General features: G+C 37.1%; 1 protein-coding gene across 2 annotated transcripts; it reads left to right on the top strand.

Moving 5' to 3' along the window:
* Nucleotides 1-2,344: 2,344 nt before the first annotated feature.
* Nucleotides 2,345-13,252, top strand: LOC107717768 (leucine-rich repeat and immunoglobulin-like domain-containing nogo receptor-interacting protein 1). 2 transcript variants are annotated; one of them, XM_016524609.1, is made up of 3 exons: nt 2,345-2,681; nt 9,978-10,083; nt 11,162-13,252. In XM_016524609.1, the coding sequence occupies exon 3, from the start codon at nt 11,174-11,176 to the stop codon at nt 12,986-12,988; it is 1,815 nt and encodes a 604-aa protein (XP_016380095.1). In that variant the 5' UTR covers nt 2,345-2,681; nt 9,978-10,083; nt 11,162-11,173; the 3' UTR covers nt 12,989-13,252. The 2 variants fall into 2 exon arrangements, with proteins under 2 accessions (XP_016380095.1, XP_016380096.1); XM_016524610.1 differs by lacking the exon at nt 2,345-2,681 and adding an exon at nt 8,427-8,651.
* The last annotated feature ends 1,992 nt before the right edge of the window (nt 13,253-15,244 follow it).

A 15,244-nucleotide genomic window follows, 5' to 3' on the forward strand; every position in this document is an offset into this window, starting at 1 on the left:
GGCTTAACACCAAGACCAAGCTCTGCAGAAGAAAGAGAAAACACTCTGAATGAGAACTAACTCTTTAAAGCGCTCTCATTTATAGGATTTTCTAAACACAACAAAGTAATATGGCAACGTCTGTGGTTATAATTTAATATTTTATATAGATTAATGGATAAGATTTAAATATTTTAAGGCTAAATATCTACATAAATAAATAAAGATAGGTACATATGGTACATTCAAAGATATTTTAGTAACTGCTAGCTTAAGCTGAACATGCAAACATGCAAGGACAAATAGTTTCTGAAACAAACATGTGCAACACGACAACACACAGGCATTTTAAACCCTATTCAGCCCCAGTCTTCTACCTCAGTGCCCAATTTAACTCAGCTCTCCCAAAGTCTGAGGCATTTAAGTTAAACAATTAGTTTTTTTTTTGCATAAATAAAGACTATTATATTATATAATATTATATAATATTATATTATATTATATTATATTATATTATATTATATGAATACATTATATTATATGATATATCACTGCTGGTAACTAGACTACAGTGTCGATAAAAAGACAAAGGGTTGTGCAAAATAGGCCAGTCTTGTTATGATGTATTACTTTTGTGAAGTTTAAAGAACTTAGAGCTACTAAATGAGGATAAAAGTGAATGTTTCCTATATTAGAGATGTTTCTGCTCTCAGTATCTTCCTTCATTTGAAATGTATTCCCTCTAGTGGCCAGATTTAATTAAAATCCTACAGGCAATGTGGAGGGTGTCACTGTTCTCCTAAACTACTAATGTATGATATTCCAGTGCAAGTATCTCTGTTTCAATGTGACTTGTACTACCAACAGTAGTAACTAAAGTAAATAACCATGTGGAAATAAATCTGTTGCCATTAGGGAACATCCTTATGATGCTTGTGAGCAAATGTATACAGTGTCTATGGCATGACCTGCCTGATTCACTGTTTTTGAGACTAAATATCACACCTGTTATTCATTTGTACATTGGTGACAGAATTTATTTATGGTTCATTGGGTGCAATATCTGTCCCCCTCACACAAAAAGAGAATAAAATAAAAGATGACTTATCATTTTACGTTAATAGTGCTGAGTAATGTTGTGTGATGCCCAACTTCAGGCACTGAAGTTATTTAAGAATATATGAATGTTAGTGATTGTGTAGCTTTTTCATCATGGCATGAAGGCTAAAATAGCTGCCACAGTCTGTTTAACCACCGACATGTTTTAACACAAGTTATATAACATTGTTGTCTCTCTACAGATGGTCAAACTTTGCATTTGCTTGGAGATCTGAACATGGTCAGCATATTAGAGGATCTTGGTTGCAGGCCTGCACATCTGACTCAAAGCCTCATGGAAAACAAATAGTGATTTATCACAGTCTTAATTGCACTGTGTTAGCCGACGCTGTAAAAAATTTTGTTAACAAAAAAGGATAAAAATACTACAGGAAAAAACTGAAAAGTGGCCAAGTTACCATACCCATATACGGTTAAACATAGTGTATACTTACATACATACACACAGACAGACAGATAGATAGATAGATAGATAGATAGATAGATAGATAGATAGATAGATAGATAGATTTGAAAGTAAAAACAATTAATTATCTCATAAAATACTGAGATACAAAAATGGTATTTAACAAGGCAATACATATACTTTTACAGTTAAATATTGTAATACATAAGAGTAATAATTATTATTAATATATTACATTTTATTAGGTATAGGCTACAAGTAAGAATCATATATTATTCATGTGGAAATGGGCATAAGCTACCCATAATTCCCTATGTGCGTTGTACTTTTAGTTTATGTTATAGCATGAGCTATTTATTGGCTTTCATAGAGATTTTTTAATGACTTTTTATGGCTAATTCTGTGTAATTCCGTAACTCTTGTAATATTGTCACCGTATTTTTATGGTAAAGTTCTGACAACCACATAGCTACAACCTTTTACCTTAAATTTAAAAAAAAAAATACATATGTTAAAAAATAGATACCGTTCTCTTTTCGACAAATGCAGTGCAATTATAACCAGTTTACCACAGAAAAGGCACGTTTAGTTTAACACTGTGAGTCTTTGTATCGTATAAATCGACTGAAGCAAACATGTGTCCTTATTTGAAATGTTTCCTACATCTACAAGCCACGAGTTTCACTCAAGCAACCATCTGCTGTTTTACCTAAATCCGGAGATTTGGCCAAGCCGCGCAAATATCTGTCATTCTCTAAGAGTGCCCTCACGAGGCGTTATCCTTCACTTGGCTCTGCTGAATAGACCAGTAAAAACCGATCTGCTCTCTAAAACCGCTGTGGTTTTGGATGTTCAGTAGCCTAGTACTGAAACGCGCAGGTGGGAGTTGAAAGTTAGAGGATCGAGTGCAGAGGAGCGTCAGTGCGGAGAACAGCCAGCCTAAATTAGGTTACAATTATCCTACTAGACCCTGGGGAGGGATGTGTCGTTGACAGAAGGAATTAATGAAGGAGCAAAGCGATTAAAAACATTCGGGTCTTGTCTCAAGACATGCTCGTCGTCTTTCTGAGCACGATGTTAGAGGACATTGTGCAGAAGTGAGGAACTGCGAACCGAGATGGACAGAGACCTGGAGAGCTATGACATCGCTGCCCTGCATATATCGTGAGGGAAGCGGGTGAGTTCCGCTTTGATTTTTGTTCGGATAGTTTATGCAGGCTATACATATACATTCAAAACGATGTTTGTTTGGAGTTCTTCAGGGTTACGAGTAATTTGGAAGTAACTCATTTTGTCACAACCAGACTTCTTACATGGACGTCAAAACATATGTTGTATATTACATTTAAATATATAAAATGTTAGGCCTATATTAAAGTTAAACAACAGACAATAAAGTTGACGGCTCTTGTTGTACACTTGAGTAATCACAATAATTTTATTTAAACACTTTGGTTTCCAAGGTAGAGGTGATAGAAGGCATATGTACATTTTCAGTTTGAATGCTTTCTTATGTATTTACGTTTATATGTTTCTTTTATAAACTTTAATTATTATTAAAATAATTTGCCTAAAATATCAGCTAGTCTGTAAAACTGGAATAGGAAAGCATTGATTTGACTCGATAGATAGATAGATAGATAGATAGATGAATGGATGGATTTGTTGACTCATTCATTGCTTTTCATTGATTGATAGACAGACTAATTTATAGAGTGTGGATCAGACTCATTGACTCTAGATAGATAGATAGATAGATAGATAGACTGACTGACTGACTGACGGACTGACTGACTGATTGATTGATTGATTAGTAGACAGACCAATTGGTAGAGCATCAGTTAGATACATCGACTCTAGATAGCCTAGATAGATAGATAGACTGAAAGATAGACAGATAGATAGATGGATAGACCAATGTGTTGATTGATTCATTCATTTTCAGTGATTGAAAGACAAACTAATTGATAAAGCATTGATTAGAGTCATTGACTCATAGATAGAGATAGACGGACGGACGGACGGACGGACGGATTGATTGATTAGTAGACAGACCAACTGGTAGAGCATCAGTTAGATACATCCACTCTAGATAGCCTAGATAGATAGATAGATAGATAGATAGATAGATAGATAGATAGATGGATAGACCAATGTGTTGGATTCATTCATTTTCAGTGATTGAAAGACAAACTAATTGATAAAGCATTGATTAGAGTCATTGACTCAGATAGATAGATAGACAGACAGACAGACAGACAGATAGATAGATAGATAGATAGATCTATTTCTTGTTCATTAAAGCCCACTTGACAGGGCCAAATCATAGTCCCATGAGGCGCATGACTTTGAAGGCCTTCCTTTTGGGAGTCAAACATACAACTAAATATAGTATTCGGGACCCCAGTGGTCAGCTCACACTGTGCGCAGCAGGTGAGTTCAGCTTTCTGTCTCAGGTCGCACGGTCACTGAGGCTTTTGGAGGCGCCTTGCAGTCATGGATGTCTTAATTAGCACTACTCAATCTGTGCAAGTTCTCTCTAATGAGATTTCAAACAGCATCCCGCACCGCCAGTGATGTGCACAAAACAAATTCCTGTCGCGCCCCGCATGAGCCAGCGCTAAAGGAGCGCAAGGTTTGGGGCCAGTCCAGATGGGCACTTTAATCAGAAGAGTTGTAATGCACAGCAGGGCCTGATTTATCACCAGTTGATGGGGCAGAGTGGTAAAAGCACTTACTTGATCACTGGTTTGTTTTGCTTGGTCACTCGACATTCTCATCACGCCCTTATGAGGTCTGCTGCTATGAGATCATTTTATAGCAGGGTTTAATATCACTGAACAGGTGCAGATACCCTGTTTTGACCAGTTTTGCCTTTTTAATAAAGCAGAGCAGTTACCTTTGGACTAAATTTGCAATTTGGGGCCCCGATAAGTCTGCCTCACATTGTGAGCATCATCCTGGTTCTTTGTGTAATCCTGCTGCCCTTAAACGGATCTATTTAGGACTGCTTAAACACTGAACTATCCAGGGCACCATATGACCCTGCTAATGGGTGTCCTGTATTACAACACGCAGCCAGATGCAGAGGTCTCACTGGGGAAATTTCTCAATAGACCAGACCTATCTTTTAACTAAGCAATAGCTGTTTTTCCCGTAAGAGTGTTTCATTTAAGAGCTGGATCTGTGACCTTGGATGGGAGGCAATCTGTCAGCGCGACTGGGTTGCAACCTCAATTGATGGATTGAAATCTATGGATGTCTAATACATACATGAGTGAAGCAGATTCTGTGCTTTTCACAGATGACATATGAGCCTAAACCACGTCCATATGTGTGACCTCTTCACAATCACACTAAAAATCAATGGACTCTGACTTGATTTATACTCTGTTCTTCAAGACAAGTGTATCACTGGAATGAAATCTGAATCCGGGCCTTCACAAACAAATTGTCTCCGTCCCACCAGCATATTTACTGAATTGCAGATGCTTTTGATGCTGCATGTTTCTTCACAGGTTTATATTATACAGCGTATATGCAAATGTTTGTCACCCATTGTCCATAAAAGTGCCTACAATTAACAATGAACGTGAGCACATGTGCAATGACCCAGTTACATTAATGCATTCAGTTTAGCCTGAGGTGTCATTGAAAAGTTCTGTTAAAGTCAGTTTAAACCACTGATACACGTTCGTGTGCTGCCTTCTGGCAGGCAGTAGGAACATATGAGATGATCTCATGTTAATTTTTTTTCCACACATATTTTTCTTTTGCATTACATTTGATTCTCTTTGGGGTACACAATATACATGCGCTGACTAGTGACCAGCCCAAAGCTGAATTATCATAATCTGTCCTTCAGACTGTTGTGATCTAAACCCAGCGTGACCTCTCTCAACTGCTCCACATAATCATGAAAAACAGAGAAGCATGAATATTCATATTTGTTTGTTCAAGTAAAATATAAACAACATATACAAAATATTAGATACTGTTCTCTAATACCTACAGCCATTACTTGTCTATAATTTACATTTTATTTAATCTTTCTGCCGCAAAACTAAATAATGTTCATACAACAGTAGCGAGTTTGAGTTTGTTTCTTCATCAGAACAGATTTAGCATTACATCACTTGCTCACCAATGGATTCAACCGCAGTGAATGGGTGCCGTCAGAATGGGAGTTCAAACAAAAACAAAATCACTATAATCCACACCACTCCAATCAATCAATGAATGTCTTGTGAAGCAAAAAGCAGTGTGTTTACAATAAACAAATCCATCAAGACATTTTTTACTTCAAACTTTCACAAGCTTCTGGCTAAAATACAAGTCCTCTATCCATAATATTGCTTTCTCCAGTAAAAAAAAAAGTTGACTCGTTTGAATCAGGAGAGAAATATGCACAGATCAAGCACTATTGAAAACAGTTCTAAAGAAATATGCTGGTGGATTTTGATGTGAGAGAACAACAGGAGAATGCAATACTTTACTGTATGAAACATTATTATGGATTGTGGACTTGGCCTGAGGGTAAATTTTCATTTTTGGGTGAACTATTTCTTTAAGAAAATTTAGATGTTATGGCTGGTAACAGATCAATGTCCAATATTAAAATCCAATACTGTTTTGTCCAAATAAATAAAAACGGAAATCAATGCTACAAGTGAATTTAGGCATCACAAATTTATAATGTACAGCATAAAAAAAAACAGATATTCATTTTCTGATATGCTAAAGCTTTCATTTAAACATTTTATCAAATTAGTTAGTTAGATAACGGCAAGTATAATTTAAATGTAAAAACAAATGCACATTTAAATATTCAGTATTTACAGATAGAAAAAATCTCAGTCAATAACCATAATTTTAATAATTCATTTAGTACTGAGCACTGTTGTTTGTTGTCGATTCCCAAGGAATGCATAAGCTGATATTAAAAGCATAAAAGTGTCTGCAAAATGTGCAAACCTACTGCCACAAAACTCATACTATATTACAGCCTGAAGTGTTTACAATACAAATTGATTGTTAGAGGCCTGTAGCCACCCTCGTCTTCCACATCTTCCTCTCACACTCCTTTAGCGTAAAGCAGCAAAATCAGTCACACGTCAACAGAAGCTGAGACTACAAATGCTTGTATTATATGCTACAAATGCAGGCACACAACAGAGATGTTTTTAAACTCCATCCTTATGGCTTTCAGCAAAGGTGGATTACAGAAGAATGAGCAGAAGCGTCTTGTAAATTCACTGTGGGCTTGAAATACAAGCACTTTGAGGAAGCATCTGTGGTTTGTGCATCCAAGTGTGAACCTCACCTTCTCGGTTACATTTATTTTTCTGTTCCCCGGGCAAACATGTCCAGAAGATCTGTCATCATATCCCATTGCTAAACAACACCTGTTTTAGGAAAGCTTTTAATACTTGCATTCATTCATTCACATGGCTGCATTCTGTGGCGGGGGTGGAGGGCCAAGAGCCATAAACAGCCTCTTTCTCACTCAGTTGCAGTTGTTGCTGTGAAGAATTGATGTGAGGAATTCTAATTGGAGATTGGAGAGTGGCTCTGGGTAGTTTTCACCCGGCTGGGACGAGAATAGCACGGGCTCCAAGGGACAGGTGAAGTACATTCCCTGGATGCACTTAGAGGTTAGATATCACCCTAAATATGCAGGTCAGAGACCTCTGAAGAGTTCCTGCAATTTTAGACACTGTTAGTGTAAAATAAGCCAAATTAAGGATAAAAATATAATCTCTTGTTGGTTTGGCTGCCATTTTGTGAATATGCTGTAATGTTACATATTAATTTCAAAACGTCTGGATTCCCTCATCTGTTTGCTCGGCACGTCCCTCCCTTGACCTTTTCGCACAAAAATACACAGTTAAAGCTCAATAGTACTTCTTTTAGGACTGTTATAAGAACATTTGCACGCCTGGAGTCAGTGAAGTGCAAATTGGAGTCTGTCTGCTGAGGGTTTAAGTGTTGTGGTTTTCTAATGGAGTCAGGGGAACAGCTACAGCAGCAGAGGAAAGGTTTTTCTCTCCTGTTATTCTACCTGGCAAAGGTCCATGTCATTTACTGTAACCTAATGAAGCCTGTCTGACTCTAATGAGTTTTGATTGTTGATGTGAAAGTATGAAAGTCAGGCCCAATATGAGAAAACAACACATTATGTGTGTGTGTTCAGCTTAGTGAAGGCCGGCTAACTGTGATGACATTGCATCAGATCGACAAGAGCACACTCTTTGGCGGAGTGTTGTTTGTTAGATAAGAGCATTTGCCAAAGCTGGTATAGACAGTCGTGGTATCCGATTATGCAAATGTTTTACTAAGAGGCATCTTCTTGAGTTTGGGCCACAAATTTTAAATTTGACAGTTAATGAAGAAAAACATAAAATATAAAATACTTTCAGAGAAATGCCAAGAATATAGATAGACAGATATATAAAACATATGAATAAAATATATACAAATGTATATCAAACCACAAATATAGTATAGAGAGAAAAGAAAAGAGAAAGAAAAAACAAAACAAAAAAACAAGAACAAGAAAATTACATTTTCAGTTGATTGCAACCTCAAAGTAAGCCGTTGAGATGTTTCAACATTAAAATCATAACATCAAAATCATGTAAACTAATTTTTTTTTGCTTTATTAAAGAACAGCTTAGTTGTCAGACAGTGTGAAAAAGTTATAGGCAAGCAGCAAGACAGAGCCACCTCCATGTCCAGATCTCGTACACCTGCTGCACTGTGTCTTTCACAAGTCGACAGAGAGGGATTCACAGCTTTAATTTGTGTAAGCCAGGCTCTCTGCTGTGTGGAAAACCAATATGGTGTCAAAACAGCCAAGCCAGGATTGACTCTCTCTCCCTCCTTTTGCTAGATACAGCATTATGAGTCAGCTTATTTGGCCAGTATAAGGCCTTTGTGTAGAGACAGGGGACGACACTAGACTCAGGGAAACAAGTCAACCTAATTTTAAGTGGTTTCAGCAGGGACGAGTTCAAAATAGAAGCTTTGTGAGTAAACAGGAGATGTGAGAAAGCCAGACCCATGCTAATAGGCTATAATAAGCAAGCAGGCAGTAGGAGAGGTGTAATGCAGGACTGGATTAATTGAGATAATTTGTCACGACAAGGTAGGAGTTTATACCCATTTTGTTTCATTCATTAGTATGCAAAGGACTGCTGGAAATGTTTACAAATTCAATGTAAAACTATGATTTATTAAGCAATTTAACTTCAATTTAGTTAGGTCTGCTAATGTGATCATTTAGAGATGCAATTTCTAACTAAGAAAAGCGTTTTCACAGTTTTTTTTTAATATTATTATTATTTTATCCTGCTGTTTTTTCTCTTTATTGAGCTTTTCACCATTCCTGAGGTTTATGAAGTGTTAAGGCTGTTTACCTATAATAATAAACCGAAGTGAAACATGATACAATTTTTTTCTGACTTAGAAGCAAATTGACTTGCTATCTTTTCCTTTAGAGGTGAGCAATAAATGAAAACTGTGTGTGATAATGATAAATGAAAGATTCATGTGCTGTTAATCGTCTTTAGCAGATGCAGGAGACATTTAAGATTCACTGAACAAACAAATCCAAAAAAATAAATAAATAAATAAATTACTGAGTACTTGTTGAGAACAAATCTCAATCTCAGACATCTCAATCCATCACATTGCCTTTATTTGAACTATTTCAGTGCAAAGCTATATATCCTAGTTGTAAGGTTATATTGCTATGCAATTTCACTCTTAATTCAGCGCATGTATGTTCAGATCTTACTCCTGGTTCAGTGTGTATGCTGAATTTATTTATACGGAAGCCTGTTTCTGCCAAAATAAATAAATAAATGTTAATTGCACGTTTTTATCTCACAATTCTGACTTAGATATAATTATATATATATGTATTAGTTTACATCTCAGAATTCTGAGTTTACATCTTGCTATTCTGTTTTTTTTTCTCCCACGTAATTGAGCAGTCCATTGTTCTGTTCTGTTCTGTTGAATGTCTGATGCCATTTGGCTCAGCTCTGTCCATTAAACTGAACATCTGTCCATGCTGGGCGGGTAATTCCTAATTTGTGTCAAGGCCTGTGCACCTGCACCCTGTGACATGAGGTTAAGATGGACTGTAGTGAAAGTGCCCTGCACACCTGTCCTCTCACACCAGAGGGCTGGAGGGAAATAAGCGTGTTATTGTGTAGCTGTCACATGTCTCATCATTTGTATTTACCTAATGACTGTGCATACAATTTTTAGTCTTATACCCAAACAGGTCCAGAACATTCTGCTGTCGTCCTTCATCAGAAATGGATGAAAAGCTGTTTTACAACTTCAGCTGTGTCTGGATCAGTCGGTCTGTCTAAAGGCAGAGGATTAAAGAGATTGTTAGCACAAATCATCATAACACAGTCTCAATCCTTTTTCTTGTTTCTTCTCTGCTCTCTGGTTTTAGGCTTTTGGGAGTGACGTCTAAATGTACCTTCAACAATCACTGAGCCTAACATAGATACCAACCTGAAAACATTGGTTATGAGAACTGGCACTACAAAAGTCCCTAGGTAAGCAGCCCCTTGGTAAACTAGACTTAAAAATAGTTATGGGGAGGCAACTAAGTTTGTCTTCTGATTCAATCATTTAACATCTTTAGCTCTTGAAAATGCTTCTTGTATATGTAGATTATTGCTTAGTACTACTTAGTACTGTTCCACTGTGATTATTTAAAAAGCATTTGGGTCAATGGCAAAATAATTTTTTTGTCCATATCTATTCATGTATTCAAAAATACATCATTGCAAATCTCATAAATACAATGTTACAATGAATTAAAGTTAATTTTGATATTTTGGAGGAAATAAAGTCAGAAATGTCAAACTGTTGTGTCATAACTAATAAAAAGAATGAAAAGAAAACTTTTAGTAGTTTGGCATAATCTTTTTTATTTTTAATTATAAAAAAAAATATTTAAAAAACTGCCTCTCTACCTATAGAAATATTAAAAAGATACTTTTTAACTTTGTGAAATATATTTAAAAACTTAAAAAATCCACTCACATGTAGATTGTAAATTGAAACTTCTTGAAAATTACAAAACCATATGAACCATTTTTAAAACCATATGAAACCAATCAGAAATACATTTCTGTGAACTTGACATTTGTGACCCTGGACCACAAAACCAGTCATAAGGGTAAATTTTTCGAAATTGAGATTTATACATCATCTGAAAGCTGAAGCTTTCCATTGATGTATGGTTTGTTAGGATAGGACAATATTTGGCCGAGATACAACTATTTGAAAATCTGGAATCTGAGGGTGAAAAAAAATCAAAATATTGAGAAAATCGCCTTTAAAATTGTCCAAATAAAGTTCTTAGCAATGCGTATTACTAATCAAAAATTAAGTTTTAATATATTTACAGTAGGAAATGTACAAAATATCTTCAACATGATCTTTACTTAATAGCCTAATGATTTTTGGCATAAAAGAAAAATAATTTAACACATACAATGTATTTTTGGCTATTGCTACAAATATACCCCAGCAACTTAAGACTGGTTCTGTGGTCCAGGGTCACATTTGTTTTTTAAAAGATTTTTCCTCATATTTGACACATCATTGACCATATTCTTTTTGCAGGAAGGAGGTAAGATGTTCATGGATCTGTGTGGCCAGTGGGGCGCATGGACAGTCCTGCTGTTGTGGTGCGTAAACCTATCGGCTGCTGACCTCACCTGCCCACAGAAATGCACTTGTTACCATGACACTTTGGAGGTAAACTGCTCCTCAAGACACCTGACGGGTGTGCCTGAGGGGTTACCAAGCAATGCCAAACGCTTAGATCTTTCAAGAAACCAGCTGAAAACACTGGCCAGGCGTCAGTTCTCCAGCCTATCAAAGCTAGAGGACCTGGACCTGAGTGAGAACATAATCTCTATGATTGAGGTGGAAACATTTCAGGGGCTAAAGAACCTGCGATACTTGAGGATTAAGAACAACCGTCTCAAGATCCTCCCGGTTGGGGTCTTCTCCGGCCTCTCCGATCTTCGACGTCTGGATATCAGCGAGAATGAGATCCTGGTTTTTCTGGATTACACATTCCGGGACATGATTAATTTACAGCAGCTTGATGCAGGAGAAAACGACCTGGTGTTTATCTCGCAACGGGCATTTGTTGGGCTTCAGGCGCTGAAGGAGTTGAACGTGGACCGCAGCAATTTGACCTCTGTCCCCACCGAGGCTCTGTCGCAACTTCAGAGCTTGACCAAGCTGCGCCTGCGCAAGCTGACCATAAGCGTGTTGCCCAACAACGCTTTTCGCCGACTGCACCAGCTGCGCACCTTGCAGATCCTCCACTGGCCTTCTCTCGAGATGCTAAATAGCAACAGCTTAGTTGGTCTGAACCTTACCACCTTAATTTTAAGCAACTGCAACCTCAGCGCCGTACCTTATGCTGCGCTGCGTCCTCTCACCTACCTGCAGTACCTTGACTTGTCCTACAACCCCATCACCTCCATACAGGGCAACCTTCTTGGGGAGCTTCTGCGGCTCCAAGAGTTGCACCTGGTAGGTGGGAACCTGCTACGTATTGAGCCGGGTGCCTTCAGGGGTCTGGTCCACTTTCGTCTGCTCAATGTGTCCTCGAATCAACTGTCCACATTGGAAGAAAGCGTCTTCCACTCCGTAGGGAACTTGCAGACACTGAGGCTGGACCGAAACCCGTTGGCTTGCGACTGCAGGCTACTCTGGGTCATGCGACGTCGGCGACGGCTGGATTTCGATGGCCGCCAACCCACCTGTTCGCCTCTAAATCAGCACAAGAAGGCTTTTCGTGACTTTTCAGAGGCTGATCTCACGGTTATATTTACGTGCAGACAAGCGCAGATTCTGGACCACCAGCAGCAGGATGCGAGTGTGGTGGAGGGCATGAGTGTACGGTTTGACTGCAAAGCAGACGGCTATCCGTCGCCTTCTATTACTTGGCTGTCAGCCCAGCAGACTGCACTTAGCTCTGTTGGGAGAGTACGAATGCTTGCTAATGGGAGCTTGGAGGTGCGTTATACCCAAGTACAGGACAGTGGAACATATCTGTGTACTGCATCTAATGCAGCAGGTAACGACAGCATCTCAGTGAGTCTGCAAGTGGAGGGGCTTCCACAAAACCGCACAGCATCGTATTTCTCAGACGAGGGATGGATGGAAATTTCATTACCTCCTTCTACCAACTCCTCCGCACGGGTGTCAAGTCCTTACCCGTTTGATGCTAAAACCCTCATCATTGCTACCACCATGGGATTTCTTTCTTTCCTCAGCTCTGTGGCGATCTGTTTTGTGTTTATGTTCTTCTGGAGTCAGAGCAAAGGTCAGATAAAACACACTGCCACTATAGACTTTGTGCCACGATCATCCATGGGTGGAGGTGGAGATGGTGGGGACACTGGGAGATTCACAATGAAGCTTATTTGAGCTGAAATAGAGAATTCATGGCCATGGTTACAATTAGTTGAGCCTTTAAAACTGTAGTAAATCTTAAAAGTGGAGCAACTGCTCATACATAATGCAGATTGCCAACACAGCAAGGTGCAAAGCCTTATGATAACATAACAAGTCTGAATGACAACAATGTAAATAGGTATAGTAACTCAACTTTAATAAATAATACTAATCTCATTCATGTTTTGCGAGCCTGATTGACATTAATGTAAGTAGGTAACTTAACTCTTTATAATAATAACAATATCATATCAGTAATAAAGTCTGTAATATTGCTGAGCAATGCCAAAGTCTGAAGACAAACAATCAACAAATACTTTTATAGTCCAATAGTAATAATTCATATTCAAAAATCAATAATAAATAAATGTAAAAAGAAAAGAAATTGTATTTATTTACTATTAACTAGTATTAATTGTAAATTCTATATAAAAGTGCAGTGCATAAAATATTATTAAACATGAAATTTATTTACTATGAAATTACACACACACACACACACACACACACACAAGTAATGTTGTCTCTGGTCTGTGAGTGTAAATGCGTTCAGGGGGCGTGGCTTTGGACGGCGATTGCAGGAAGGGTGGGACGTTCGCTTTCAGTGCTATCAGGCTAAAGTTAGCATTTTCCAAGATCTCCTATTGTACCTTTAAATAATTAAATAACAGTTGGATATTATTGTGGTGTGCCCTTGATTTGGTGTGTTATTGCTTGATTTTTTTAAGCTCACAGCTCTTAGTATAATGAATAAAATATATTCCTTTGCGAGGGCTCTGGTACAGTTAGCCTTTAGAGATATTCATTTCACTGCCAAATTAATGCGATGATGCATTTGACAACACCTACAATTAATTTTAGATATTGTAACTTTTTGTTGCACAAATGTATAACCCATAGAACTATGTATGTTGCTATAGAAGTCTTAAAAGCCTATAAACATATATTGTAGTTTGTAGCATTACAACACAAAATAAGTAAACTAATATGTTTTTAAAAAGTGAAATATTTTTAATGGATAAGTTAATGATTGAAATGCATTACTGTATTACATATTGTGTGTGATATTGTACATTACAGCTGTTATTCTTATAGGTTGCAGTAAGATTACAAACATTCTGCAGGTCATTCAGAAATGTCTTGTGACACTTTTTTGTCTTTCTTTTTTTTAACAACATCAAGTGATATGGCTATGCACAAATGTCATGACCACACATGGTCATTTACTTAAGATGCTTTGCAATTTATGTAATGTATATAAGATATATTTCCAAATTTTGATGTTTTTGCTAATGCATCTGTAAATTATCATATTTTGCATTGGATTATTAAAGACTATGCAAGTCTGCTTGTTCAGAAAACCATCTTGAACATATATTGTAGTTTGTAGCATTACAACACAAAATAAGTAAACATATGTTTTTAAAAAGTGAAATATTTTAAATGGATAAGTTAATGATTGAAATGCATTACTGTATTACATATTGTGTGTGATATTGTACATTACAGCTGTTATTCTTATAGGTTGCAGTAAGATTACAAACATTCTGCAGGTCATTCAGAAATGTCTTGTGACACTTTTTTGTCTTTCTTTTTTTTAACAACATCAAGTGATATGGCTATGCACAAATGTCATGACCACACATGGTCATTTACTTAAGATGCTTTGCAATTTATGTAATGTATATAAGATATATTTCCAAATTTTGATGTTTTTGCTAATGCATCTGTAAATTATCATATTTTGCATTGGATTATTAAAGACTATGCAAGTCTGCTTGTTCAGAAAACCATCTTGTCTTGCTATCTTTACTCCGTAGTGTTCCATTTTAAACCTCCTCATTAAAAATTCAAATTCATTTATAGGTAAAATTAATTTGAGTCCTTTGCAGGGTTCATTAATACAGTTGACAGCTGTAATTTTAAATGACATTGTGATCATACCTCTTTGTTACTTTGGTGTATGCAGTATAAAATAGTCTAGATGTAAGCTCCATGTTTCATCAGTGCAGCACCTATAACCATGAGTGGCTGCAGTTTTTCTTTAGCTCACCTGATCGTGGAGGATAAATGACATGAGATGTAACGGTGGTGTCAGGAGAGAAGAATCTGCATAATTATCTGCATCAGTCACTGTCTTGTTTGTTAAAAAGAGAAATAATTTTCCTCTTCTGCCTCTCATCTGATTACCTACGATTTAAGTTTGATATTACAGTATTTATACAATTT

This window comes from Sinocyclocheilus rhinocerous, unplaced genomic scaffold (assembly GCF_001515625.1).
Source record: "Sinocyclocheilus rhinocerous isolate Xijiao unplaced genomic scaffold, SAMN03320098_v1.1 scaffold1204, whole genome shotgun sequence".
Lineage (NCBI taxonomy): Eukaryota > Metazoa > Chordata > Actinopteri > Cypriniformes > Cyprinidae > Sinocyclocheilus > Sinocyclocheilus rhinocerous.

Coding starts and splice junctions, on each gene's coding strand:
- LOC107717768 (XM_016524609.1), top strand. CDS start 11,174: ATGTTCATGGATCTGTGTGGCCAGTGGGGCGCATGGACAGTCCTGCTG.